General features: G+C 39.0%; 3 protein-coding genes across 29 annotated transcripts in view; all 3 read right to left on the reverse strand.

The window, feature by feature from the left end:
* The window catches only part of LOC108112518 (PDZ and LIM domain protein Zasp), a 57,099-nt gene extending 41,068 nt beyond the window's left edge, over window positions 1–16,031 (reverse strand). For 4 of the 27 annotated variants that reach the window (XM_017222422.2, XM_017222419.2, XM_017222417.2 and 1 more), the window contains exons 1-2: window positions 13,648–13,836; window positions 1,746–1,872 (exon numbers count right to left, since the gene is read on the reverse strand). In XM_017222422.2, coding sequence (XP_017077911.1) covers window positions 1,746–1,856 — 111 coding nt within the window. In that variant the 5' untranslated portion in view covers window positions 1,857–1,872; window positions 13,648–13,836. Of the gene's footprint in view, window positions 1–1,745; window positions 1,873–13,647; window positions 13,840–15,782 lie in introns of those variants that run through there. The other 23 variants (XM_017222433.2, XM_017222432.2, XM_017222430.2 and 20 more) reach the window with 15 other exon arrangements.
* Window positions 16,032–18,867: 2,836 nt separating this feature from the next.
* On the reverse strand, window positions 18,868–20,037 carry LOC108112086 (snake venom serine protease KN13-like). The gene is made up of 2 exons (XM_017221835.1): window positions 19,776–20,037; window positions 18,868–19,397 (listed from the first exon to the last, which is right to left on the reverse strand). Exons 1-2 carry the CDS (start codon window positions 20,035–20,037, stop codon window positions 18,868–18,870), a joined length of 792 nt encoding a protein of 263 aa, XP_017077324.1.
* A 984-nt stretch (window positions 20,038–21,021) lies between these two features.
* Window positions 21,022–23,625, reverse strand: LOC108112324 (serine protease hepsin). Its single transcript, XM_017222154.2, has 7 exons — window positions 23,423–23,625; window positions 23,311–23,356; window positions 23,091–23,254; window positions 22,405–22,890; window positions 22,290–22,344; window positions 22,101–22,234; window positions 21,022–22,048 (listed from the first exon to the last, which is right to left on the reverse strand). Exons 1-7 carry the CDS (start codon window positions 23,610–23,612, stop codon window positions 21,687–21,689), a joined length of 1,437 nt encoding a protein of 478 aa, XP_017077643.1. The 5' UTR covers window positions 23,613–23,625; the 3' UTR covers window positions 21,022–21,686.
* Window positions 23,626–26,382: the final 2,757 nt, after the last annotated feature.

Raw genomic sequence — 26,382 nt, forward strand, 5'->3', positions numbered from 1 at the left:
CTGGTCTGGATTTATGAACTGATAGAAGGATGGGGGAGAGGAGAACCTGAGAGTGGCTAACAAAACGATTGGGATTTGTCTGGCTTTGTTTTTCGTTATGTAATCCATAAATATTTCCATTTCAAATTGCGTTATGCATGCTGTGTGATTTTCGCATAAATTTTAAACAAATTTGCCTAGTCAATTTTTCACCTCGATTAAATGACCGTTCTGCTTTGCACTTGTGGCCAACATTGTTTTGTAGTGGCTAACAGGGATGACTGAGTGTGTGTGTGTGCTAATTGGGCGAAGTGCTTCAGTTTATCCCAATTGAAATTAATCGAAACAGCTCAATTCCATGATAATCCGTGCTTGTTTTATTTACTTTTTTGTTTTAAATAGCCCTCAAATGCAGCTCGAAAAAGAGACCAGGCCAGACCGCATAGCATAGCATTGACACAAATCCACAGCTGTTTAAATAGAAATTGCGCATTTAGCTCGGGCCACGCCCACCATGTCTAGTGCCGCCCACTCGAAACGAAAAGCAAACAGATAAAAAGAGCGCACCAGAATTCGTGTTATTTCTGAACGAACAAAAATATTTACAATTTGTTTGGATGCGGCAAAAACAAAAGAACATTGCGGAAATTATCTAGCTACGACGAATCAATAATTCCAAATTATTTAGCCAATTGTTTTTAGCTCCCAAAAAATAATAACGCAATTCTCTTTATGACGAGAGCAATAAGAATTCAACCGACTTTAGCTACTGATTAGAGTTGCACACAAACAAAGGTCTCACTTATCAGAGGTAATTTGAGTCATAAATGAAATCGCTATGGGTTGCTCTTGCTGTATGCATATATATAATACTATATTTATATACAAGTATGATTCACAATTTGTTTCAGTATGAAGTCGCATTTTCAGTTGGTTAACTAAAGTATTAGCTCATGTTTTAGTTTATCAAAGTTAGAGGTTGTTTTTCTGCTTGCGATATTATCTTTAAACGGAAATTAGATTAGATAGGAATGTAGTTCTAGTTAAATCCATTTTATCCATATAAACTTTGAGCTAAACAAAAACTGCATCCATTAAAGTCCAATTAATTAATTGCAGATTTACAGTTGCGAAACGGACTGCACATCAATATAAAACTAGGCATATACATTCATTCCTTCGACATTTTCGCGCCGCAAGCGCTCATAAAGTTGTCAAAATGATTTAGCAAATTTTGTAGTTGCGTGTCGCCACAAATGTAAAATGTTTCGAGATCTGTTATGAATGTTTAACAAATTTTTAGTTGGGTTTCTGTGTCCGTGTGTTGACGACTCTGTGTTTGTGTGGGTTTATCTAACGGAGAGTATATATATATATATATATATATCTATATGTATGTCGGCATTAATATGGCAAGAGGAAATTTGTTGAAAATTGGGAAAAATACGGCTTTTATTTGCTTTGGGTAACGTGCGCAAAATCGCACAGAAAACGACCACAAAAAGTGAAACTTATATCCATGGATTTATTTTTAACAAACAAAAAAAAAAACGCGAGCACTTAAATACATAAATAAATTAACTGCTCAACTAATATTCGTTTTTTTCGCCTTTGTTGCCAGCGTAAATTTAATTTGATTTTTCGGAGAGTGTTTCCGAAACACACAAATTCCATTTGTCAATCGCCCGATAAGCGAATTGTTTCAGATTTTCTCCCACATGTTTGGTATTGTTGGGAAATGAAAAAAAATATATATGAAAACTTACCTTTTGCACTAGCAGGGGCTGGGCAAAGTCCGTGCCTCCCTGAAGGCGGAATCCCCAGGGTTGGGCATCGAAACGTGACAATTTGACTTGCAGCAGCTGTGGTTGGGCCATCTTCTTTTAGCGCTGACTGTGGGGCGAAACAAGAGAGAGAGAGAGAGAGACAGAGAAACAATCGTAAGTAATAATCATGATAACATGGCGTATACTTGATATCACGTAGCCGACTAATTAATGAAATCAAAACCAACCCCCCCTCCAACGAAACCGAAAAAACAACGCAGACATATGACTGCTGCGAATTGCTCCTTTTTGGCCACTAATAAAGACATTATTCAGGCATGTCCAGGCTAATCCTGCCAGCAGTCAGACTGCTCCTGCCATCACATATCCGTGCCCGAATCATAGGCCACCCCAAACAGAGAGAAGTTCTGCCCCACTTTACTCCCCCACACCCACGGACCGGTTGCCAGATGCAGCTGCATGCGGAAAAGCTGCTGCTGCGTCGTTTTGTGTGCCAAACTGAGCCAACATATTCGGCTGACTGAATGCAGCAGGCAGCCAGGAAAGTGGTTCAAGGGTAGGATCGACCCGGGTGATATCCTGGGGGTTTCAAAAAGCAAGAAGAGGTATGAAAGATTACAGAGTTTGGGATATTTTATATCTGATTCATTGTTATATCATTCTTTGGTCATATTTATATCACATTTTCTAAATTTAAAGGCTGGTGTCGTGTCAATTTGAATTAAAAGTGGTTTCAGCTTTCCCCTCTCTTTTGAAGCATCCTATCATGCCCCATCTTTCCAGTCCCTATACAGGGTGTTGGACATAAAACGAGTTAAACTTTGTTAGATATCGCCTTTTTTTTGCACACACACAGAAACTCACACCACGGAAACGGGGACTTGGAATAGGACTAGGACTGCGAAAGACCCGCTGCATTCCTCGTCCTGGCCACAGTGAGTGCTGTAAGTAAGCGCACCCCAAACGGCACATGGAGCCGTGTTGTAAGTGTGGCTTACACGGGTTCCCGTCTTTCTTTACGTCCTTGCTCAACCCCTTGCCTATCTCCCATTCTCCCCCTTTTTCATGCTGTCCTGCTCCATGTCCTGCCGCACTTTTTTCCCGTCATAGCTTTGTAATTTGTACGTGCGTCGAAAGGGGGGAGGGAGACGAAGGGAGATATAGCAATGGAAAAGGGGTCAGGGGAAAATGAAAAAGTGGGCGGAACATGGGTGTCTGTTGATTTAGTTTGCTGCATAACAATTTTGCTGAGTGTTGTGTTTTTTATTAGCAAAGACACATTTGCCCTGTGTTCTACGGTCTCGCTCGCTCCCCATCTGCCCCTCTCTTTCCACAGAAGACACTCAAAGTGGAAGTAACTACATTAAGCTATTAAAACGACAGCAGCTGCCGGTGGAGATGGGCGGATTCCAGGGGGCAGTGTAAGGGTTCCTGGGATATCCGCACACACACACACTCATACACATATGGAAAAGAGACATTTTAGCACACACAGCAGTTTAATTAACGTTAAGTGCGGGTGGTAATGGCTCCATCTCGAGTCCAGGTTCCAGGTTTCCGGCTCGAATTCCTGGCAAGAGCCAAGAGCACAGGCCGTAACACGTTGACGGCATTTGCATGTAAATACTTTGTACGCCATGAAGTTGGGCCATTAGACGCCCCGGCAAACCAACTGCACATGCACGGGAATAATTTAATTAAAATATTAAATAAATGCGGAGTGGATCGGTGGCGGAGGTGGGGCAAACTCTTCCACGGATTCAAAGTGCCAGACTGAAAGAGGCTAAAAGCGCAACAACACGAAAACGCAAACACGAACGCGTCTCTTCAGTTCTGAGGGGAAGGAAAGAGTGAAAGGGGGAAAATGGGAGTTCTGAGTCTAAAGGAGTCGTTTGAAGTCCTGGCTAATTACTAGCTCAAATGCTCTTGCCACGATGATGCTCTGTGGCTGACAAAATGTCATCGACGATTTAGCACACTGCGAGTTAAAAGTGTGGGTGTGTAACTTCACTTGGATTAGATAATTTTCAGAATTAAAAGATTTAATTTTTCAATTACTCAATCTTACCTCTTTATAATTAAATATTAATCCCAAAATATTGATTAACTCCAAAAGACCTTTTCAATTTCTCTTTCTTTACTTTAACTTATCTGTTTGACAAACTTCCATCTCAGCTTTTAGAAACCCTTTTCTCTTGGAGTGACGACAAGAGAGGCAGCTACTTAATAAATGGTGAAATTTGTTTGACCCAGGATTAGGCTACTACTCCTTCTGCTTCTCATCTTAAAACCCTTTTCCGCATTCAACCCGTCAGAGTGTGGGCCTGACCCACTTTTCCGACTTTAAGTCGGCCTTGGGCAAACTGCGGCGCAAACTTTCCATATGCAAGCAATTTGCAAACAAATTATTTGATCCTCAAACATTCAAGTTGCTCCAGCAACTTATCAACTTGACGCCGCACAAACAACAACAGCAGCAACAACAACAACGAGCGGCAACAAATCCAAACTTGGTCAACCATGTATCATTAACAAAGTTGTCCAGTTGGCAATCCCATTGCAGCTTTATGACTAATAACCAAATGCCACTGGATCATGGAGAGGTTTTGGACTGGAAAGGAGGGAGAGAAACAGAAAAGCCAAGGGGAACACGTAGCGGCGTAGTCCGTTTCCGGGTACAGTGAAACATCGCACGTTGTGCTGGGGCAGCAGCAGCAGTGTCATAAAACGAGTTATCGCTAATAACTTTTACACACACAATTGGCAAATTACAATTTATTTATGTGCCACTGATGGTTGCGACCCCCCCCATGCACTTGCAACTTTTCAATGCCCCGTTAGTCACCCCTTTTCGTACACCTCCTTTCCTCCCCCCTGAAATGCAGTTTGCATTTGATTCGGGGTGAGAGCAACAAATCAATTTGCATGAGGTAATTCCAAAGATTTATTGCCAACATTTTTGCGGAACGAGCAGAGCCGAGGGCGTGGCATGTTTTTGGTATGCAAAAACTGTAAAATATCCGAAAATTTATAAAAGTTCTTGGTGAGTGAATTTTGTAAGCCGATTTCCTGTCACTGAAAGAGCACCATAATGGAAATCGCAAGCCAGCTCATGAGTTGCCATTACCAGCGGCGTGCAGCAAGTGAGCAGGAATCAAATTGATTTCAGGGCACACAGCATCATTAGCAGTTTGGCCCCCGCCATAAAAGCCAGAATAATAACAGTGGGAACAGAATAGAGTAGAAAACAGACAAAAGAGGCGGAGGGGGTACAAAAAGTGGAAACCGAAACCAAACTGGAACCATCAGCAGTCAAAGTCGATGGCAATGATGATGATGATGATGCTGGCTTGCTGCCTGCCTGCCTGCTTGCCACCGATGATGTCATGGTGGGTATACATAGTCAGGGGCAAAAAAAGGGAACGGGAAGTAGAGGAGAAGGCGGTTTTTGGGGTCGACAATTCGATTTGGCCATTTCGCACGCTGCTTTACAGTACACTTTAAGAAAACTACTATCTTAATTTGATAGTTAAGATGGTAAAGATAAAGTAGTTCAGATAACTTGAATGATTTTCAGATAAAATCTTAAGAAGTCATTTAACTATCACATTTTTTCAAAATATAAGCAAAATGATTATAAAAACAGAATGTTGTTAAAGGAAAACAAAGGCCATCTCAATCCCAAATCACCTTTTTTAATGATACTCAGAAAATGAGAAGCCTTAGGTAATCATAGATAATTTTCTTTTCGCATTCCAGAAACGCAACTAAAATCTCTCCAATACCATAAATATTTATCTGTAGCTTTAATTTCTTTACTATTTTCCCTTCGGTGTACATCCCAATCGAAATTAGAATCGCTTTCGAAACATAGAGGAGTCAGTCTGGTCTGGTCTAATGTTTATTCTGGAATATCTGTTTATCAAACGGAACAGCTTCAATCTGTAATGAGCCAACTAATTACGTGCTGCAGACTCTAAACAAATCGGGTATTGGGCAAACATTGTGCATTTGGCTAGATGGCCATGGCCATTTCAACACATTAATAAACTGCATAAGGGAACAGCTCATTAAAAAGCCACTCGAGTGAGGCAGCAACAGCTTTTCCATTTCCCATATCCCATTTTATCCCATTTCCATTTTTCCCCATTTCGGCTGTCAAGTGGTCCAAGAGGCCCAAGAAAACTACTTGAAAGATCTTGTTGGTTTTGCTGGTGCTTCTGCTTCTGCCTCTGCTGCTCCTGATGTGCTGGCTCTTTGGGCCAAACAAAAGTGAAGCCGGAGCGACATATTCACCCACTAACTGGCAGAAGTTGGCTGAAATTAGGAGTGGAAAAACGCAGTCAACAGACCCGTCGTCTGTCGGGGAATAACAAGCCATGCAAATGCCATGCTGCCATGCTGCCACATCCCCATATCCATATGTGTGGCAAAGTGCTTTGCAGTTCCTCTGGGAGCGGAGGAGGTTTTTGGGGCGAATCGAAACGGAGGGCAGCGCCAAGTAGTGAACGCGTTGATTTCGCATTTATGCAAATTTCACGTACACTTCAAACTGCTCAACGTTTTTTCGTCTTTATTTTTTTTTTTGCAGCTCCCCCGTTCGGTTCCTCTTCAACTTCTTCGCTTTAACTTTTTTGTTGTTGTTTAGCTTTTTTTTTCGCAGACGCGCTTTTGTTGGCCTGGCCAAAACTAAACTTTGGCTGCTGCTGAGTGAAACTGAAGTTGCCGGTGGGGCGATGGTAATGGAGGAGGTGGTGGAGGGAATTTCAATGGTGGCGAGTCGTAGAAATTCTGCCTGGGGGCGAGTGATTTTTGAATACCGTTCAGACAGCCCTAAACTGGGGTATATGGGATTAACGGTCTGATTGAGGTAGGTAGATCATCAAGACTGTCGGTTTTCAAGAATAAAGCTTATAAAAGTCTTTCAGTAACTCAACAGAACATAAATATTTGCGAAGTCAACTTTTTTGGGTGTCAGAAAACATATTTTTACTGGGTTTTATAGTTTTAGGTTTGTTTATTATTTATATTAACTTACTGGATATGTTTTGGTATAAAATTGACAGAGTTACTGGACAAAAGGTTTATATTTTATAATTTATGATCTTTAAATTTTACTATCTTAATGACTCTTAATAGCCATCAAAGATTTAGGCTTATTCCTAGAAACATATTTCAGAATGTAAAACTGCTGTCAGCTTAATGCTAACTTTATAAAACTGTGTTAAAAAATGCAGAATATCCCGTTTTTTATATAGATATATCATATCTTTGCTTGATATATATAAATCCTCTTTTGTCAGATTATTTTAGTTCCTCCAGGGTATCCCCCAATGTCACCTCAGAACTTAGTTTTCCCAAGCTTCCTGCACTGATGCAATGTGACGTGACGTGACGTCATGTGTGCGCTCGTGCTTGCGGCTAACAGGACATGTTTCTCCTCCCGCCTGGAAGCCCCTGCTCGCCTCTCTGCCACCCCGGAGAGAACACCCCCGCGTTCCCCCGCTGATGATGACGACGCTGTTGCTCTTCAGTCTGTCTAATGCAATGCGCGTGCTAAATGGGCGTAACTCAACGGCTCGACGACTCGACTTTTTTCTTTCCTTTTTTCATGTTTTTCCCCCTATTTTCATTTTTTTCTCGTTTCGTTCTTTTTGTATTTTTCGCGGCGCTTATCAAGCGCTGAAAGCTAAAAAAGTTTTTCACTCGCAATCACTCTCACACCAGCACACACACGTCTGCAACTGTCAGTGCATCAAAACACTTGAGTATTTGAAAAAAATGTAGAAGGAGAAATAGGGGAAAAACAACACAAGGGAAAAGTTTTTGTTTTTGTTTTTGTTTTTGTTGCTGCGTGTGTGCTTGTATGATATTTTTAATATTTCTGCACTAGGCGCAGCGGGAAAAACAAAAAAGCCGAGAGAAAAGCTGACAAAAGTGACACTTTGCATGCATTCTTGCTGTTTCTTTTGTGATTATTTTCTTTGCTTTTCAAGTGCGAGAGAGAGTGGAAATGGTAAGAGAGAGAGAGAGTGGGAGAGGGAAAAATGCAAGTGACATTGAATGTGGCAATTTTACCGACAGTCATGGAAAACTCTCTCGCTCAGATACAAATAGAAATAAAAATAAAGATACAGATAGAGATACGATTGCAGTAACACTTTTTAGTTGGCCATAAGTTCGTTACCACAATTGAATCCCTTTTCGGCATTCCCTTAATAAACCAAAAACTGAACAGACTGCCATTGTGATATATATATACTATATGCTATATATACATATGTGTATATTAATTCCATTCGATTTTTATCGCAATTTTTTCTCAATTGGCAATTTCAAATATTTGCCTGTAATTGCATAAATTTTCACAAATAAAATATGTAAATTCTACAGATACAAACATATATATATACGGAGCATTCCCCGGTGAGAAGCGTAGTTTATGCGGCAATTTGATTGCTTGTATATATGGGAATTATAATTGTGCTATGACTGTGCACAAAATTGATTAATATTTCGCGGATATTTTCTATGAGAAATGTGAAATTCAATGCGAATGCAAATTTTAATCAGAGATGCACACAGTTCGGTATGTTGAAAATGCAATTTCCATACGCGCGTTCACCTATTTTCATCGTTCGATCCAAAGTAAATCAACATGAACAAAAGCAAAATGTGGCAAGTAAATATTTATTAAGCCGTCTGTATGGCATTTAAAGTTCGAAGTCAAACTGACACATGTAAACTTTCCACGTTACAGATACAATTCACTGGGCCCTGAAAGATATACCCGTATATGGGCCTTTTTTGCCAGCCTTGATATCAATAAGCAAACGGATTCAAAAAGCAGGCTAATAAGTGGTGGGAGATCGCTGATAAATGCCACCATAAATATGGCAAAATATCACATTATTTGCCAGCACAAAATGTAATTAAATATAATAGAAAACAATCAAAAAACCAAATCCCATAAATTAAACTCTCGCTCGGCTTTACCGATTGAACAAATACACCAAAAGCAAAAAAAAGAGAGATTATATTGTGAAAAAATATAGAGAAAATAATACAATTTTAAATCTGTCACTGGAATAGTTAATGCCATATTAGTTGTTCTGAGCTAATAAAGCGTAATTATCAACGCATTTATTTAATTAGCCGCACAAAGTGCATAGAACAAAGCCCCTCAATCAGTTGCAACTCCCTCTCTCTAACCCCGCCACTTGCAATTTGTCTACAAATTGTGTGGCATATATAATGACAATTTAATAGGCTTGTCAATCTGCTGCTGTTTGTGCGGTAATTTAATTTAATCCCAGCCTGGAGAGTCTCCTAAAACCCCCCCAAAAAAAAACATACTTTAAATAAGGAACTCTCCTTCTTTGGCTTATGTTTAAAGTATCTTTAGCTAGACAATCTGTATCTCATTCCACTTATCACATTTGGCCGAATGCATTATGCAGTCAACAAGATTATCGGCCTGAAAGCGAAACAGACGGACGGATCGAATGGATTTGCCATTTGATTTAACATTAATGAACAAAATGAAATTAATTAAAAACTATTTTCATTCTTTCTCTTTGTTTTTTTGTTTTTGTTTTTGTTGTTTGTAATTACCTTTTGTGCATAATTGGTGGGCTTTAATGGGTTAACAAAATGCGATTAAGCGTAATGCAATTGCGAAATGCAAATTTCTCTCTTTCGGATGATTGGAGGGTTAAAATACATCTGTACATCGAATATATATATCCCCTAGTCCATTGGGCTAATGACAAGCAGCAGATTGAAACTGGCAGATAAAGTCGTCGGGGCGGCAATAATTCACCATCAAAAATGGTGACTCTCCAGTACAGGAGGAGGCTCCTCCACTTGTTGCTGTACCGCCTCGTACCGCCTCCCCCTTTTAACTGCCGCCTGCCCTGTGACAGTTTACAAAGTGCTGCAATTAGGGCTGACAAAGTGCCCGGCTCCTCCTGGGCTGCCTGGGCTGTTTCTTCTTTGCCTTTCTGAAGAAGAACATTGTGCGAACACCCGAATGAATTTGTTAAAAACATCTTCCCCCTTGGCATGCGAGTATCTTTTAGATATGAATTAATCAAAGACTAAATAAAATGCTTAGCATTTGCATTTCAGCTCGTTTCAACAAACAATTTGTCAGCCTTCGTAATGGACAGTGGCAAGTGTCACAGTCGCATTCTTTTAAAAATACATTAACAAAATATATCTACACATTTTCCCCCGCACGAATTCCGTCGAGTAGACTATTTCGGTGGCAAACACAAAGTGTTGTTGCCTTTCGAGGGTAATTGGAGCTGCATTGGTCAGCAAGGGGTTAAGGCAAAGTAATTTTCATTGAGATTTAACGGGCAACCTTTCAGCTTTCGCTTTCGCCAATCACATATTTTTGATATTTGTGACTTTGGCATTGACGTCCAACGTCGTCTGCAGGGGCTGTCGATCGAAAATAGACTTGGCGCAGAAATATGCCCCTCGAATAGATATCTCAGTGGGCGGAAGGCCAGCGCGTTTTGAACTATTTTTCCAAGGAAAACTCTTGGTATGTTGCCTCTATACATTTTTTTCTATCTTTTAATTTCCAATCGCCCTTTTAAGCGCTGGCAAATGTCGAGCAATTAATTCTCGATTCCCGAAAAAGAGATGCACGTAAATGCTGTTGTGATTTATGAGCGCGTGCCGCACGAGATTTTATAATTTGTTCAACGTAACGTGGTATGGCCAAAATAAATATTTTCCCTTCGTTAAATTCATAAACAAAATATCAAGTCTGGATTGGGGTTTGGGCTTGGGATGATGCGGGTTTCCCCATTTTTAACCGAATGCCCATAGTGCCGACTCAATCGCAATCTCTCGATGGGTTTTTGTGGCTTTTGCGCGAGGCGATGAAACCAAAAATTGTTTGCCAGTCACGTTTGTGGTGCAGAAAGAGCAGTGGCTCCCCCAGTATACAGAGAAGAAAAAAAAAGGGGGCTTACACATCTAACTACATCCACAGTCGAGTTGAGTCTGCACTTCTTCGTGGAAGATTTTGCGTCTGTGGGCGTTTATTTTCAACGCACTGCGGTTATGTAATTGCGAGGCGTCAGATACGTGATTACTTTTAGTCAAATTGCCGCTCGAATATTGTGTAATTCCGTTGTCTTGTCTCTCCACTTGCCTCCTTCACTTGCGATTTCAGATATCTCTGCGAAAGTGTGCCATCGAAATTGCTGGCCAGGGGAAAGTGATAAACTCGTTGCCAGAAGTTAAGGTCAGGGTTGCAGATCGAAGTTGGGTATGGTAAGTGGGAGATATCAAGTTTTATTTTTGGGAAAATCACGTTTTTTATATCATTTAATCTTGGAAGTGGAGTGACTTGAAGAAACTAACAGTCATCTCGGCTAAGCAAGGTGTACTGATCTGGTTTTATGGGAATCTTCTGATACTAAGTACCACTATTTGAATGGTTTCTTTGCTCTTATCAAATCATACTTTAAGAGTTCCAAAGTCCTATGCAGATGACTGGGAAATCCTAAACATTGTGAATCAGAAATGTTTCCTATAAAAGAAGTTGATAAGTATGACTCAGAGGTTCCAACGCCTAAACATTTCTTAAGAAAAGTTTAGGAACAGCACATTACTAAGTCAACTTTCAGATACAGATACACTTCAAGATCAACCCAAAGTATATCATAATTACCAAGCTAACCAACCTACACCCCAACCTTTCTCAGGGAAACCACCCATTAAAGTCTGTAAAAATTTTCTGTAATCATTAACTTTGGTCTGGTTTCGCGTTATTTAGCTGTTTTTCTTTCGTTTTTCTTTGTTTTGCCATGAATGACATACGAACCCCAAAGAGCCAACAAAGATACGAGAAAAATGCTCGTCTCAGCAAGGGGAAAGAACGAGAACGAGAATGCAATCTACCATGACAGTTCACGAAGGTTAAATTCTTGAGAAATGATTTGGTGGCAAGAGAACAGCGAATAGCGAATTGCAAACTGCAGAAAGACGAACTGCCAAATGCAAGAAAGAGAAAGAGAGAGCGGAGCACTAATTAAAATATACGCAATGCTGTTTGAAATTTTTAGAGCATGTCTCCCCTTCTTCCTTTTTCCCAACAATCCCTCTATATACCCCCTTGATTGTTGCAATGTGTGCACGAATCCGAGTCAAGTGAAGTCAAGCCATGAAATATTGTCACGCACCCAGGAACGGAATAGGATGTGAGCTGAGCGAGAAGTGCCATTCTAATGAGCTCAGCAACATTTCCGCGACGGCCTTAATTTACGATCCCCGGCCGAAAGAAGGAAGAAACTGCAAGTATTTCTTAGGCACTGAGAGAAAATGGTTTATACTTATAAGGAAAATCTAAGAATTGTAGCGAAAATAATCCTCCCTTTTCTTATCTTAAGAAACTCTCTCTCTTTGTTACTCCTTTCTTTTGCCAAATTTCTATATTTATTTTCAAATTCCATTCATAAATTAGAACAAATTTTTCTTTTTCGTGTTTTTCGCTTTCCCCACATCCTCTGGGTAATTAATTCCGCCCTGGACTGATAAACCCGAGTGTGTAAACAAAGACATTTCATTCATTCGTCCAAGTGGGCAGTGGCAATGGCTATTAGCTCATTCAAGTTTATAGAACTACTATCTTATCGGGCATTGATTCATTGGTGTTTTCTGAGGCGTTGTAAGATTGATTCGGCAGAAGTTTCGATTGCTTTACAGCTATTATGGGAGAGGTGACCAACCGTCAGTTAAGTTAAGCGGAAGATAAGAAGGTGGGTGATTAATTATAGTTTTTTTTTTTCTTTGGGGGTCACTGAACCTTAGGCAAAGAACGATAATCAACAAGTTCTGGTCATGGCTAAATTACATCACAGGCGGCTGGCTAACAGCTTGCTGGTGGCCTGGCATGAATTTGGAAAATGGGAAATGGTAAATGGTAAATGGCAAATGGAAATGGAGAGCAACCACTGCGTATACGTGATGTCAGGAGATAGCCACCGCGAGAGTGAGCGAGAGATAGAAAATGGCTGAAAATAGATCAGGCGAAGAGGAAAAACCAAAGAGCAGCCACTGAAAAATCGCAATTGCTATTGCCAAGACAACAAGAAACTACTTTTATTTTTTGAGCAGGCGACCTAGAGAGCTTCGGCTTCATTAATATGCGATGCTTTATGCTGTCGCCGGATATATAGACTATATATCGCTCAAAAACATTTCAAAATGTCTTAGAAACTGTGGCGCCAAACCGCAGCAGCAGCAGTGGCAATTTGAGCATAGGAAGAAGGCGCAGGAGGTGGCTGCCACATCCGCAGCAGCACTTTCGCAATTTGTGTATATCTGTGTATCTGGCAGATATTGTATCTTGATATCTGGCGGATGGCGAATGCCGCTGACTGACTGACTGAGCGAGAATATTCGGAAACAAATCCAATCCGCGCAGCCATTTCGGGGCGCTAAAAATAAACTCACCTTGAAAAGTTTCTAAAAATTTTCTCGCTTTTTGACTATATAATTTTATTTAATTTCAACGAGCCGAAGATCTACGACGTATCTGTACCTCTGCATATATATCTCTTCTCTCTGGCCAACAAATTTGATATATATGAGTCGAAAAGAAATTCCCTTGATAATTTACCAATTGAATATAATCGCGTTTTTTTCGGTTTCGGTTTCGTAAGGGTTTTTAAGACGTTTTTGTTAACCTTCACAGAAAAATTCACACACTAATCAGAGGAAATGGGGGATAGGAGGAGATTGCGGACTCTGATTCATCAGCGATCCTTGAGTATTGATTATTGGCTATTGGCTATTGTATAACCAGCAGATGTATACCCTAAAGATTTGTTTATTTCACATGCGACCTGGTACTGACCGATATTTATTCCGATCGGGTTGGCTTTGGCTGGGATTTCGAATCGGTTTCGATTTGGTTTGACTTTTTAGATCGGTTTTCGTATATTTGTGGCGTTTTCGTGGTGCACTGCCAAAGTTTAGTTCTTAAGGGGCGACGTTAACTAAGCGACGATTTTCTCTCAACTAAAGCAAAAACCGAAACAGAAAATTTTTATGTGCATTTTGTGCCGTTTTCGAATACAAAAATCTTTTCAACCACATCGTTGCCGTCGCTGTCGCCGTTGGCTTTTCAGTCGACGTCGCTGCTTTTGGGCCGTGCTAGAGAGGCTGGCTATATAGCAGCTATATAGACATTGTTGGTTCTCAATTCCCAACCGATTCGACGGCAGAGCCGCAAAGCTACAAAACGCCAGACGACGACGACGGCAGCAACGGCGACGGAGACGGCTGCCAATGTCTGTCTGGCTTTTGTGGCCGATGCTTTAGTTTTTGTTGTTATTTTGGTTTTGTTGTATTTGTTGTTCTTGTTTCGGGATATATATTTTGTTATTTGGCTAATTGTTTGTATTTGGTTTTCGTTCCCAAGCTTTTAACGGCGCAGCTAGCTAAATGCCGATGTGCAATCAGTCCGTTTCGTGGCTATAACTCATAGTAATCTGATAATGGCAGCTAATTAAAAGGATTTTAGTATTTCATTAATATTGTTATTATTAGAAAATAATGTATATTTGTTAATATGATAGTCGATTGTAGTTTATTTATTTAAAATCCCGAAATAAAATATTAAAATTTTGCAAATTTTACGCTGAGAACCCTAAACTAAACCCTAAAACTTTCCATTAGTTCCTTTTTCACATCCATATATTATATTATAGACATCCTTATGTCTATGAAACGCACATTTGGAACGTTTCTTTGAAGTTGAGAACAAGTTCAGGTGCTTTCGTCTGCCACCAGTTTCAGTCTCTGCTGGTGAACTATTTCCCGTGATCTGTTTTCCACCACAACAAAATGTAAGCCGAAATGGGAACAACAACCCCGGAAAGTCTAATGAAATTTGGGTCACAATAGAAGATCCTGAGTGCGTGAATCAGCGGTGGTGGTGACTCCATCGGAGGAGACTATGATCTATCCGATCCATTATCCATTTCCCAATAAACGATTAATCATTCCGTCGGGGTCACACATTCCCCCATACCCTTACCCTTTTTCAGAGATCGAAGGTCGCTTTGGGAAAACATCTTCTGGCTAAATCGGAATTTCCACCAAAATATTTCAGTTTCGAGTGCACGAGAAAAGTGAGCCATAAAACATTAATATGTTAAAATGTATCCATAGCCACTACGCTTACAAAAATAAACGCGAATATGTTTTTTGGCCAGCGCTGATGTGCTCAATCAAGCAGCGAAACGAAACGAAACGAATTGAATTGAATCGAGGCAAAACAATTCACAAAAATAGATAAAAGAAAAGCCCACGAAAACATGGCTGACTATGCAGATAAATATGTATAATATAATATAATATTTGAATGTTTTAAACCAGCGCGGCGTAAAAAGCTCAGGCGATTTAAACAAGAACGGCAAACAAGTAAACAAATAATAATAAATCCACCCGCCAGCCACCTATCTCTGGGCGAAAAAAACAATTTCGGCTTTTTAATTAAATCATGTTGAGTGCTCTAAAAAATACAACAAGAATCTGGCAATTCTGGCGCAACTCAATCAAATCACAAAAAAACATTGTTTCTGCGGTTTTTTACGATATTTTTTATCAGTCGATTAAGATTCCGACGTAATTAAGTTTAAAGACCGCATCTAGATGATCTTTAGGTTGCTTTTGGTTTTTTTTATGACAACGATGACAACGGTTAGTTACACAATAACTTGCGGTTAACACTTTTGCTTTTTTTATTAAGGGGTTAATTGCTTAAATCTGTCTTTGATTTTTTCGGGGATGCTGAGTCAACGGTCAAGCTTTTTGAAGCCATGATTATGAATCACACGAGCCCTGTGGCTCCAAACCGGCTTTTCTCGGCAGTTTTTATATTATTTTTTTTTGGAATTTCTTTTTTATTAACTTTTTTGGCAGAAGGAGAGGGGGTGGGCAGGCAGGCAAACAAACAAATAACAAGAAACTGGCCAAGACACTTACACTTCACTCGCACTTGTTGGAATCGCAATTCGTAAGGGTCTCTCTTTGTATTTTTTTTTTTTTGATTTGCGAAAATGAAAAGCGTTTCGGGAACGGTGACCGGGCGGGCGAGTGCTGGACGTTCTGAGTACTTTTTGCAGTTCTTCGATACTACTCGGGCTTATATCTTTCGTTCCGGGTTTAAATATCTTTCTTTGCTGTTGGGCGAGACAACCGCGCGCGATCGTTGCGTTCGAGCGAATGATGGGATGGCTATGGATCTCGGCTGCGACGGGTTGTTTGGAGTCGCATTGTAAGACGAGCGACTCACACAGATACTCCCGCTCACCCACACTCGAGCACTCGACGCGCGCTCTCTCTCTCTCTTCTTGTCACTCTCTCTCTCTCTTTCTCCTTTGCTCAATCAACAGGTAAGCGAAAAGCCGAAAGGTGCGCAAATGTATCTGTATCTGTATCTGCCAATGTATCTGTGCATGTGCGGCACTCGTGTGCGCCACTTGCTGATAAGATAAGGTAAAACAAAAAAAAAAAAAGCCGAAAAATAGCAAGGCAAACATAAACAAACAGCACACGCAAGTGTTAGCCATGATTTTGGCAGCCTATGATTATAGCATTTTAGCCATGGAATCGTGTAAACTGGCCTGGATCAATAATTTGGCCAAGCTAATTTGCAGCAAATCGTGCTGTTTTTGCTGCAATTCTATATTTAGGTTGCATGCCACATCGCACCGAAACTGGTTCCTCCAGTTTCCTGATAATCTGGGTGACGGCTACACAACCCAAAACAACAGCGGCCGCGGCCCCAACACAACACCCCGATTCTGGTCAGGCCAAAAGGCTCGCTCCATTGGCCACCAATGTCTGATTTTCCTTTTTAGCGCCAAAATAAAAATCTGAAAAGTCATTAAAAGCATATTCGTTGATCACTCTTTTAGGGTGTAATATGTATTTTAAAGTTATGACTTCGGATTTTATAACTTAATTCCTTAACTTTTTTATGCATTCTATTAAAATTTGTTATCTTTAAGTTGATTTTTCATAAATTACAATGCCCTACAAAGTCATTAACGGAAGATTTCATAAAAAAAAACACGAGAACAGTAAACAACTTCCCTGCCAAAATGGAAATGCCCTTTGTAAGGGTAACACTACGCCAAATGCAGGCCCTCCCAAAAAAAGGCAAAAAGAAAAAAGCGATCAAACTGCGCAGTTGGCCGAAACCGGTTGTCCGCCTTGCAGAACGCCTGCTTAAGGGCCTTTTTGCAGTGATATTGACCAAGAGCAAGAAGCGGGCCACTCGTTTTGGAGGTGAAAAGAACAAACAAACAGAAACCAAAAGTGCTAGGCCCCATGACTTTGGCTAATGCACGCGAAAGCGTCAATAAATCATTTGCCAGCTATTTTGTTTGATCAGTCCACAGATGCGGACTTCTGGCCCAAAGACAGACTTTAGAACAGTTCAGGGAAAGAGGCAGAGAGGATGCGACGACATCGCGCAGTCATCTTGAAAATGTCACGCATGCGCTGTCGGCATGCGCGTAATTGCATTGAGGATGTGCGGCGGCCAAGAGGATGTGTCCAACTATATAATCCAATGGTGGGACACAGTTGGCTTCACAATTTAATGAGGGGTAAAATAATGAAATTGCCTGGGAATAAGCCATAAGCTGTTGACATATGTATTCTGAATGAATTTTAGTGACTTTTATGAATGCTTTTGCGAGTTTCCTGCAAATAGTATTTTCCTTTAATTAAAAGATGATCTATGATATAACTCTCTCTCTCTCTCTTTCTCTCTCTCCCCTCTCTCTTACTATTACAATATTAAACTCATTTTTTATTAAGGTGGCGCTAAAACAAACGTTTAATAGACATTTCAAGTTGTAACCTTCGTCACAGACATCTAGCGTTCATTTGCAGAACTTTCGTTTTATACATCTATTTTACACTATAACAGCGCCACCTGAGCGGCCTTAACTGGAAGTTCGATTTGTATAAGGTTTTTGAAACAGCTAAATGTATTGATTTTAGATTTTCGGTAAAGAGCTTTATTTTCTTGCAATTAAAAAACTAATTTGATTAATTTTTATATTATTAACTTGTTGATTATTTCATTTATTTAATGGTCAGATAATTTCCTACATCCAGACGCCTCTTAACCTTGAACCATCTAATAATTTTCATTCATCCGCCAGAGAGTCAGTGATTCCCAGAATTATAACTACAATAATCACTTAGTAGTAGAGAATAATTTATTTTATAATAATAAATACAAAGATAAGTAGAAGTATCTCTATCGGTAGTAATCTTGTCAATTCTTTGAAAACTTTCCATATTTCCGTTTGCCATTCATAGTAAGTATTTCTGTTGAATTTTCTATAATTTTTTTTCTAGATAATTGTTTTTAAAATCCAATCCATGAAGCTCGTAACGTTTGTAAAGACAATCAAATCATTCCTAATATAGCTAATCATGCCAACTAAATGGTACTTGTTAGCCCCTTTAATGGGATAAAATGTACCCATTACTGAACCAGGTATATCGTAGGTATAATCGCTTCTCGGTTTCTCCACACAGAATTCGTTCGGCTGTTTTGGCATTTGAGTTCCCTTAAAGCAATAAAATTTGCTAATTTGTTTAAAATTTACGAGTTGAGGGCCAATTATATCTTTTCGATCACTGTAGAGAATGGCTGTCAGCGAGGTTGGGGGAGTTGGCTTTAAGCCAAGACAGATCATGTTTAGGAAATCTAAAATAAATGTAAATTGTTAGGATAAGTTAGGAGTCTAAACTAATAAGTAGTTACATGAACTGGTCACCGTCCTACTTAGTCTAAGCAAAGCGATATTGTTCCTCAAGGATGATGCTTCGAACTTTGGGTGCTTAATGATCGCTTCAACATCAAAGCGCTCATTATATCTCGTTTCAACTTGTCTGCGTAGATTTATTAATAAAAGGGAATATGAATATAACCATAAATTACTTACATATTAGTGGGGTTTGTTACAAAAGCACTGGCAACAGTCAGGACATAACCTTTGGAATCAAAATAACATAACAAGGGAAAATGCTAGGTTAAATGGTTTTACTTACGGTCTGTGATCAATGAGCCCGTGAAATTTTGTTCAAATAGAGAGACTTCCCAAAGGCGAATATTAACCCCTCCGGACCAACTGCTCCCACACTGATCATACAAAACTAACTTCTCATCAAATTGTCCGGAGGTGCGGGTTTTTATCCAGTTTTTATAGGACATAACATCCGTATAGACACCATTACCATCACAAGACAATGTGCCGTAGCTGACGATTCCAAATTGCACTCGGATGTCCCTTTCCATGTACCTTGTACTTGATACCAGGGGACCACCAGAGTCGCCACCACAGGTGTCGCCTCCATCGGCTCCAGCGCAGAACAGTTTATCAGAGGGTTGAACTATCTCCCCCCTCGAATAGCACTCCTGTGTATTCTTTCGGGTCAATAAGATGACTTTCAGTATTTGGCTTCCTTCTCTGTTATTTGGATGGGTTTTACCCCATCCGTAGGCCGCAAATCTATCGATTCCCGCAGAGGTAAGGCCTTCATCCAAAATAATGCAGATCGGTGCAATTTGTGCTGGGAATACAAAGTAATTTATAAAATTATTAATATTCATTTTTGTTAGTTCATAAACTTGCTTACCACTGTATCTTATTTCCTCTTTTAACTCAAGAAGTCCTATGTCATTTATCAGTGTGCTTAGATTAAAATTAAAATGCAACATTGCAGTCTTCACATTATGCCACTCCCTTCTGCATTCCCTATCGGGGCATGATCTATCATTCTCCCCCAATCGCACAAATCTGAATCATGGTAGTTTAAGCATTAACTAAGTATTTACTAGACAGCAACTTACAGTAATTTCTGCTCAAGGAGACAATGTGCAGCTGTCAAGACGAAATCTAAAAGTAGGCAAAGTTAATATATCTTTTATTTAATTGGTTTTGTAATCACTTTTTGTAATCAACGATCCGCCGCAAATAAAATCCTTTGTGATATTGTAAATGCCAGCCATCCAAGGAGTTGAATTCACTGTGGCGTCTCGTCCTCCAATTATTCTCTGGCGCATGGAGGTGTCCCTTCCATGACACTTCTCATCCAGAAACTGACAGAAAGCCACGTTCCAGAGAATTAATATAAACAGTGTTGATGAGAGCACGGCGGAGTGCATTGCTTCTTGAGTTATGTTCCTGTATGACTGACTTTCAATCACCATGTTCCCTTCAATATATTCTTGATATAAATATGTGCAACTGTTTCTCCGATAAGGAATTTATTCATAACTCATTAATCATATTTTTTTTTTCGCGACTCCCGTTGCTTGACGTGCAACACAAGCTTACAGCAGGAAGAGCTGAACTTGGTACTGATTGATTGTAAAATAACAATATTTATTTATACTCTACATTTCAATATTTTAGTTGGCGTTGCAAGTGTTTTATTATGGGTATGAAAAAAGTCTAACCGAATGAATATAAAAGAAGGTTATGACTTTGGCAAATATAAACAGCGCCGAAATGTATGCTCTAATTTTGTTAAAACCCTAAGTTTGTAAAGATTAGAATGTTATAAATTTTTTATGTCACTCGAAATGTGTCAAGCAAATCTTTAAAAGTACTTAATTTCATGAAATTGATTTATTTTATAATTTCTCACAATAGAATGTGTGAGCTAGTTTATTAATTTATTAAGCATATCAACGAGCTACGGCAGTGATTACAGCACCTAATGTATTTGTTTACTGATTAGTTGGAAAAAAACAATCTTTATTTATACACTACATTTTAATACTTAAGTTAGTGTTGCAAGTGCTAAAAAAGTATTAGAAAATGTAAACGACTAAATATAAAAGGTTATGACGTTGGCAAATAAAAGTAACGCCGAAAATGTTTTTGTTAAAATCAAAATTTTTGTATGGGCTAGAACCTTTTTATGTTATTTTAAATTCTGAGACAGTCCTTTATAATAACTTCAGAACCGCCTTTACTATTACCACTGGGGTGATCGGCATGGTAAATAAGTTAGCCTGGTAAGTAGATGCGCTGACCTGTGACAAGCAATACGTCAATGTTATGAATGCTGAAGAATATTCGCATCGCGGCAGAATCCAACCTAAACAATATACGGGTTTTGCCATCGAAAACATTACGAAGGATCTCTGGGGCTTCGTGGTTTATCCGAAATAGAGACACTGATTGTGATCTCAACGTACTCAAACTTGGAGGCAAGCTGCAGGAACTGGCTCCGAAAACCATGGATAGGATAAATTTGCATCCCAATAGCCTAACCAGATAACCGCTGGCACCGCTGCTATAAACAGCTCTGAACCAAGCAACCGAGTCAAAAGAAGACTTAAACGACACTACCCTCAAGATCTGCTGGACCGGATTTTGACATAAAAATTTAAACTCACTCGTTGGTATGTCATAAAAAAGAAAAAAAATCTTACCCTAAATAACCCTTAGACTCAGTAATTATCTATATCGAAACTGATTAGATTAAGCTGCCAATAGGGTAGCAGTGTGCTAATCATAAAACTAAAATTCCCATTTTTTAATAATAAAAAAAAAGGATGATATTTTAAATTCTTTTTCTTTCATATAAGTGATTTATTTCATAATTTCTGACAATGGAATGTGAGCTATGACTTATAACAGTTGCTTATCAATGGCGCTTTGGGCTAAAAGCTCAACTTACTCAACATCTACTTGACAAATGAGATTAATTACTGATTATAAATAATGGAGAATAAAGAATTTATATGTTGGGACTTCTCAAAAAAATCTCTGTCGTAAACTTTTTCTTAGAACTAAAAATCTATTTTATATTACTAAAAACAAATTTTTTTTTAATGAATTTTCGTAGCTACAATAAGTTAACAGTATCTACCATCCAATATACATAACTTTGTATATTTGTATAAACGAACATGCCGTTCCTATCAAAGCTCAATATGCCAATAAGAATATATCTATTCACGTCGCTGATATTCCTGAATGTGCCTAATATTGAGCCAGGTGTCTTATGAGAGAAATCGGTAGATTCTTCCACACAAAACTGGTTACTTTCTACTGGTATTCCAATCTGTTGGCCACAAACAAAGTTATCAACGGGACTGGAAGTCACTTTTTTAAAGCCCATGAAATCTTCGGTGTTTCTATTGATAATTTTAGTCAATGTCCTTGGGATTTTAGGATTAATGACTATGCAGATTGGTTTTACAAGATCTGAAGCAGAAGAACGTTAAATAGATAAAGCAGTGGACTGAATCATAGTTACCTGAGTTGGGCACATTTTTAGCCAGCTTTAGCAGAGCTATATTGTTCTTTAGTGATGTTGAGGAATAACCAAACTCTTCGTGCATGTGTATAGATTCCACTTTAAGACTTTCACCGTATTTGGTTACTACATTACTGAAAGTAAGATTATGATTAATATTATGCTTAAAATAACTTAGATAAAACTTACACTGGAGTTAGGGAAGAACTTCTATAAAAAGCACTTGCAACAGTCACCACAAAACCTTTGGAAATTCCGAAATCTATATTTATGCTGTTTTAAATTCCTTTCGTAAACTACTTACGATTTGTGACCAAGGCACCAGTGAAAGTATTTTGAAACAGTGACACCTCCCACAGGCGAACGAGGACTTCATCAGCCCAACTGCTCGAACAATCGTCGTATAAAACCCGATTTTGTTGGGACTCCTGATGGCTTATAGTATTATATAACCAGGTTTTATAGGCCATCACATTTGTGTGTTTCCCATACGATTCGCAGAACTCATTGGCGTTGCTAACGAGTCCAAATTGTACTGTTAGTTTTTCCCCCTTATAATGGAAATTACCTGCCAGTGGACCCCCTGAGAGGATACCACAGTAGTTATTTTCATTTTCAGCACAGATCTGCAGAGGTTCATTAGTTCGATCGCAATAATAGTGTGGCTTCTTAGTCAGCTGTATGGCCTCCAGCGATTGTCTTTTATGGTGCCATCCAAAGCCCTTCAAATGTTGAATTTCTTCTGAATTAACCAGGTCATCCATGATTATACAGATAGGCCGGATGTATGCTAAAGAAGAAGTAAAAAAAAAATCTTAGTAAATTGATTAAAATCGAAATATAAACATGGAAGAACTTTGCAGAGTAGTATTTCGAATACAAAGCCTTGAAATCTTTATCTGAGAAATTCTATTGTTCTTGGCAGTAATTTTCTCTTTAAGCTTTCGAGAACGTACTGTATTTTTATACTCCAAAAGTACATAGACCTACCATTGTATTTAACCTCATCAATGAGTTTTAGGAGAGCAATATCGCCTATGCCACTGATTGGATGAAAGCTACGATGTATATTAACCGCGTCCACTCCGAACAGTACGACGGTATTGCAACGCGAGTCCTTGCAGGATCTATGATACTGCCCCAAGCGCACATATCTTATAAATTATATTAAAGTTAAACACAATCAGATTCGTATATTTGTTTTACTTACAGTTGGTTTTGTTTCCATGTGCAACTCGCCGACGATAAAACGAAGACTTAAAGCAGTAAATGTTAATATAGTAAAACTTATCAAAAAATATTCAGTACATTATCATACTAACGATTGCTTATGAGTGTTCCATAGCATATAAATTTATTATAATTATATACGCTAGCCAGCCAGGGAGTACTTTCCAGTTGACGTTGGTGCCCAACATTTTCGGAGTCCAAACATTCTTCATCCAGGAGTTGAGATGAGCTCATGTGACAAATCACTAATGTTAATAAAGCTAGCGGAAGAAACTTAAACATTATGCCCGGCGAAAAGTTTCTGTACTACTGACACAATATCACAATTTTCATTCTCATAACCAGAAGAGAAGCCGGCAGAGAGCCTTATCAATTCTTGGGGACAAATACTGCGAAAGAATGTCTTATATATTTCATACGATATATGAGTAACATAAATGTATAGTATTTGAGAAACTCAAACCAAAGTCAAGTTTTAGTTATAATACTTAAAAATTAAAAAACAAATCTGACTCAACTATAATATCTAATAATATGTACTATATATTAGTTTAAACTTTAATTTTAAAAATAACGCAAAAAATAAATGTTCTCTTGAGAACTGCGCAGCTCATCAGCTGTCCGTCTCTTGTGGTGCATCACATCCGTGTAAGAGGTATCAAAATCTCTCTTTCAAGCCTATAATCCCAAACTGAACACATCTCTTGCTACCCAAGCCCCAAAAACAGGCAGCCAGCCTTCGTTTCAGTTAGAGAAATTCAGTTTTTCAATGAAATTATTTTTAGCTCTGTTCAAAGACTTAGCTTGTTAGTCAAGACTACCCTATAAAACGCGAGTAATAGGCAGAAAAGCTTTCGCATTTATATTGCAATTGAACATCAATCTCTTAAGCTTTACCCCGACATAAAAATTAAAAAAAAAGCAAGTTTACTGCGAAGTATGTGTGGATAACGATTTTTTGTTAGTGTCAAACCAATCGTTGGTGCTCTTATTATTTCACAAATTGAAGATTGGATAATGCAATTTGATCTAAATATAAATTTTATTTTTTAAAGTTAATTTAATTTAAATCCTTGTAATTTAGAAATACAGTGCAAAAACAAATTTAAAAAAAATCGACTTGCAATTGGCTCACCTGTCGGCAACAACATAAAATATAGATGGCGTTTTGCTTGGGACCGGTTTTTGGGACATAAAGGTTGTAGATTTTGTTGTAAGATGCATGTAGATAGAGACGTAGATAGCCTACAGTTCATGTTTTTGAAATATTTTCCTAAGATTAGGTAACTTTTTGGTAGAGCTGTAGGTTTGCCAAATAGTTGCTAACTTTTTATGCCTTTTAAACTAAATTCATTATTAATGGATTTCATTATTAAGGATTCATTATTTTTTAAATCTATCATTTATACTAACTAAATTAAGAACGGTTCTGTCAGACAGGTTATGTTCAGTGACAGGATTTTTATAGAGATATATCTGCACAAAAATATTTAATTGAAAGTTTGCTTTTGGTGTTAAATTAAAATTATACTTTAAGTGATTAATATAGGTTTATAAATTAACTTTGTGAAATGAAGTACGTTGTGGTTGTAAGCTTGTATAAAGAGTAAAAACGTACATAATAATCGTACAATGTGGTTTTTTACTTCCTATTCGCCTTCCGTAAAAACCCCATTCATAACAAAAATTTAAAAAAAAAAAATATTTTCACAGATAATGCTATCATAATAATGAAATTCATGAGTAATGAATTCAAGTTAAAAGACATACAAAAAAGGCATGGTAACGAAATCTTTTGAAATTCTTTGCTATGGTATAGAAAATTCTTATTAAATATAAGAAGTTTGATTCAGAAAATCTCATTTCTAAGATCGAAAATAAACATATAATTATTTATAATTAACAATTCCTTCTTGAAATTTGCCAAACTACTACTTAGATAATAGTCACTAAAAATAGATGATTTATTTAGTTTGATTTTCAAAACAAAATATTGAATTGATACTCAAAATTGTGCCAAATTCTAAAAACATTTCCTCTTATCCATTGAAATACCTTTAGTCTGAGGCATTGATCGACTATTTACTGTTAGCACTTGTCAGCATGAATTACCGTTATGAGTGGTAAAGGCCGAAAGAGGATGATGAGCTGCAGAGTGCTGGGCACGTGCCCATGAGGATATCGCGATAACAGGAACAAACAATTTGACAATTTAATGTGGCGACAGTCATCAACCTAAAGCTGAAGACTCGACACTGAAACTGAAGCTTGGGTCGAGGATCGGGCAGCTAACTCGTGTCCGCTGACAACATTAGCAGTGGAGGAAGTGAGGCTATAATTATAATTCCATTACCAGGGGAGCAACAGGAACAAGGTAAGGTGTGCTCCTGATCCTGCGCCGAGATCCTGAGTGCAAGTCAAAGACAATTGAGTGGCGTAATTGCCGAGCCGAGTCGAGTCGAGCTGAAGCGGCAACTAATGATGGCCAAGGATAATGCGGGCCGTGTTAATGTGGCCAGAACGCGCCAAGCAGGCTGACGAGCAGGTGAATCGGCAAGCCAGGCCAACCTCTGACAAAATGCGGAAGTATGCGCATTTCGCCCGATTCGCAGCGCATTCGATACGATCCGCATTTGATGGAATGTCCGAAACGTTTCACTTCCTTACCACTTCGGCGGCTTACTGCCAATTAGGATGCCGCTCCGCAGCTGCCCAGCCGCCTGAATCACCTAAGCCACCTAAAACCCAAACGCTCTCAACTCGCTTTTATGAGCCGCCAGGTGGGGTCGACGCGCATTTGCCGATAAGAATGTCATAACACAAGCTCCCAATTAACTGCGTCGTCGTCGTCGTCCAGCGGAGGTGGAGCCGTGATTCGTAATTCGGGCCTCATCCGTCCGGGGGCTCATTTGCATCTGAGGGGCGGGAATGCCATCCATCCATCCATCCATCGATCTATCCATCCATCCAACCATCCAGCGGAGAGTGCCACTTCGGCGGCGCAGCGGGCGATGGTGCGATGTCCCAGCTCGAGAAGGAGAACGAGAATGGG

This window comes from Drosophila eugracilis, unplaced genomic scaffold (genome assembly GCF_018153835.1).
Source record: "Drosophila eugracilis isolate 14026-0451.02 unplaced genomic scaffold, ASM1815383v1 contig_90, whole genome shotgun sequence".
Lineage (NCBI taxonomy): Eukaryota > Metazoa > Arthropoda > Insecta > Diptera > Drosophilidae > Drosophila > Drosophila eugracilis.

What these genes read in the sequence shown, in the direction of transcription:
- LOC108112086 (XM_017221835.1), bottom strand. Translation starts at nt 20,037, where the DNA reads ATGGTGATTGAAAGTCAGTCATACAGGAACATAACTCAAGAAGCAATG. An exon ending in CGGATCGTTGATTACAAAAA is followed by an intron (nt 19,398 to 19,775) that starts GTGATTACAAAA and finishes TTGTATTCCCAG; the next exon opens with CACAAATTGCACCGATCTGC.
- LOC108112324 (XM_017222154.2), bottom strand. Translation starts at nt 23,612, where the DNA reads ATGTTTAAGTTTCTTCCGCTAGCTTTATTAACATTAGTGATTTGTCAC. An exon ending in TGGTGCCTTGGTCACAAATC is followed by an intron (nt 22,345 to 22,404) that starts GTAAGTAGTTTA and finishes GAATTTCCAAAG; the next exon opens with GTTTTGTGGTGACTGTTGCA. An exon ending in TAAAAATGTGCCCAACTCAG is followed by an intron (nt 22,049 to 22,100) that starts GTAACTATGATT and finishes CTTCTGCTTCAG; the next exon opens with ATCTTGTAAAACCAATCTGC.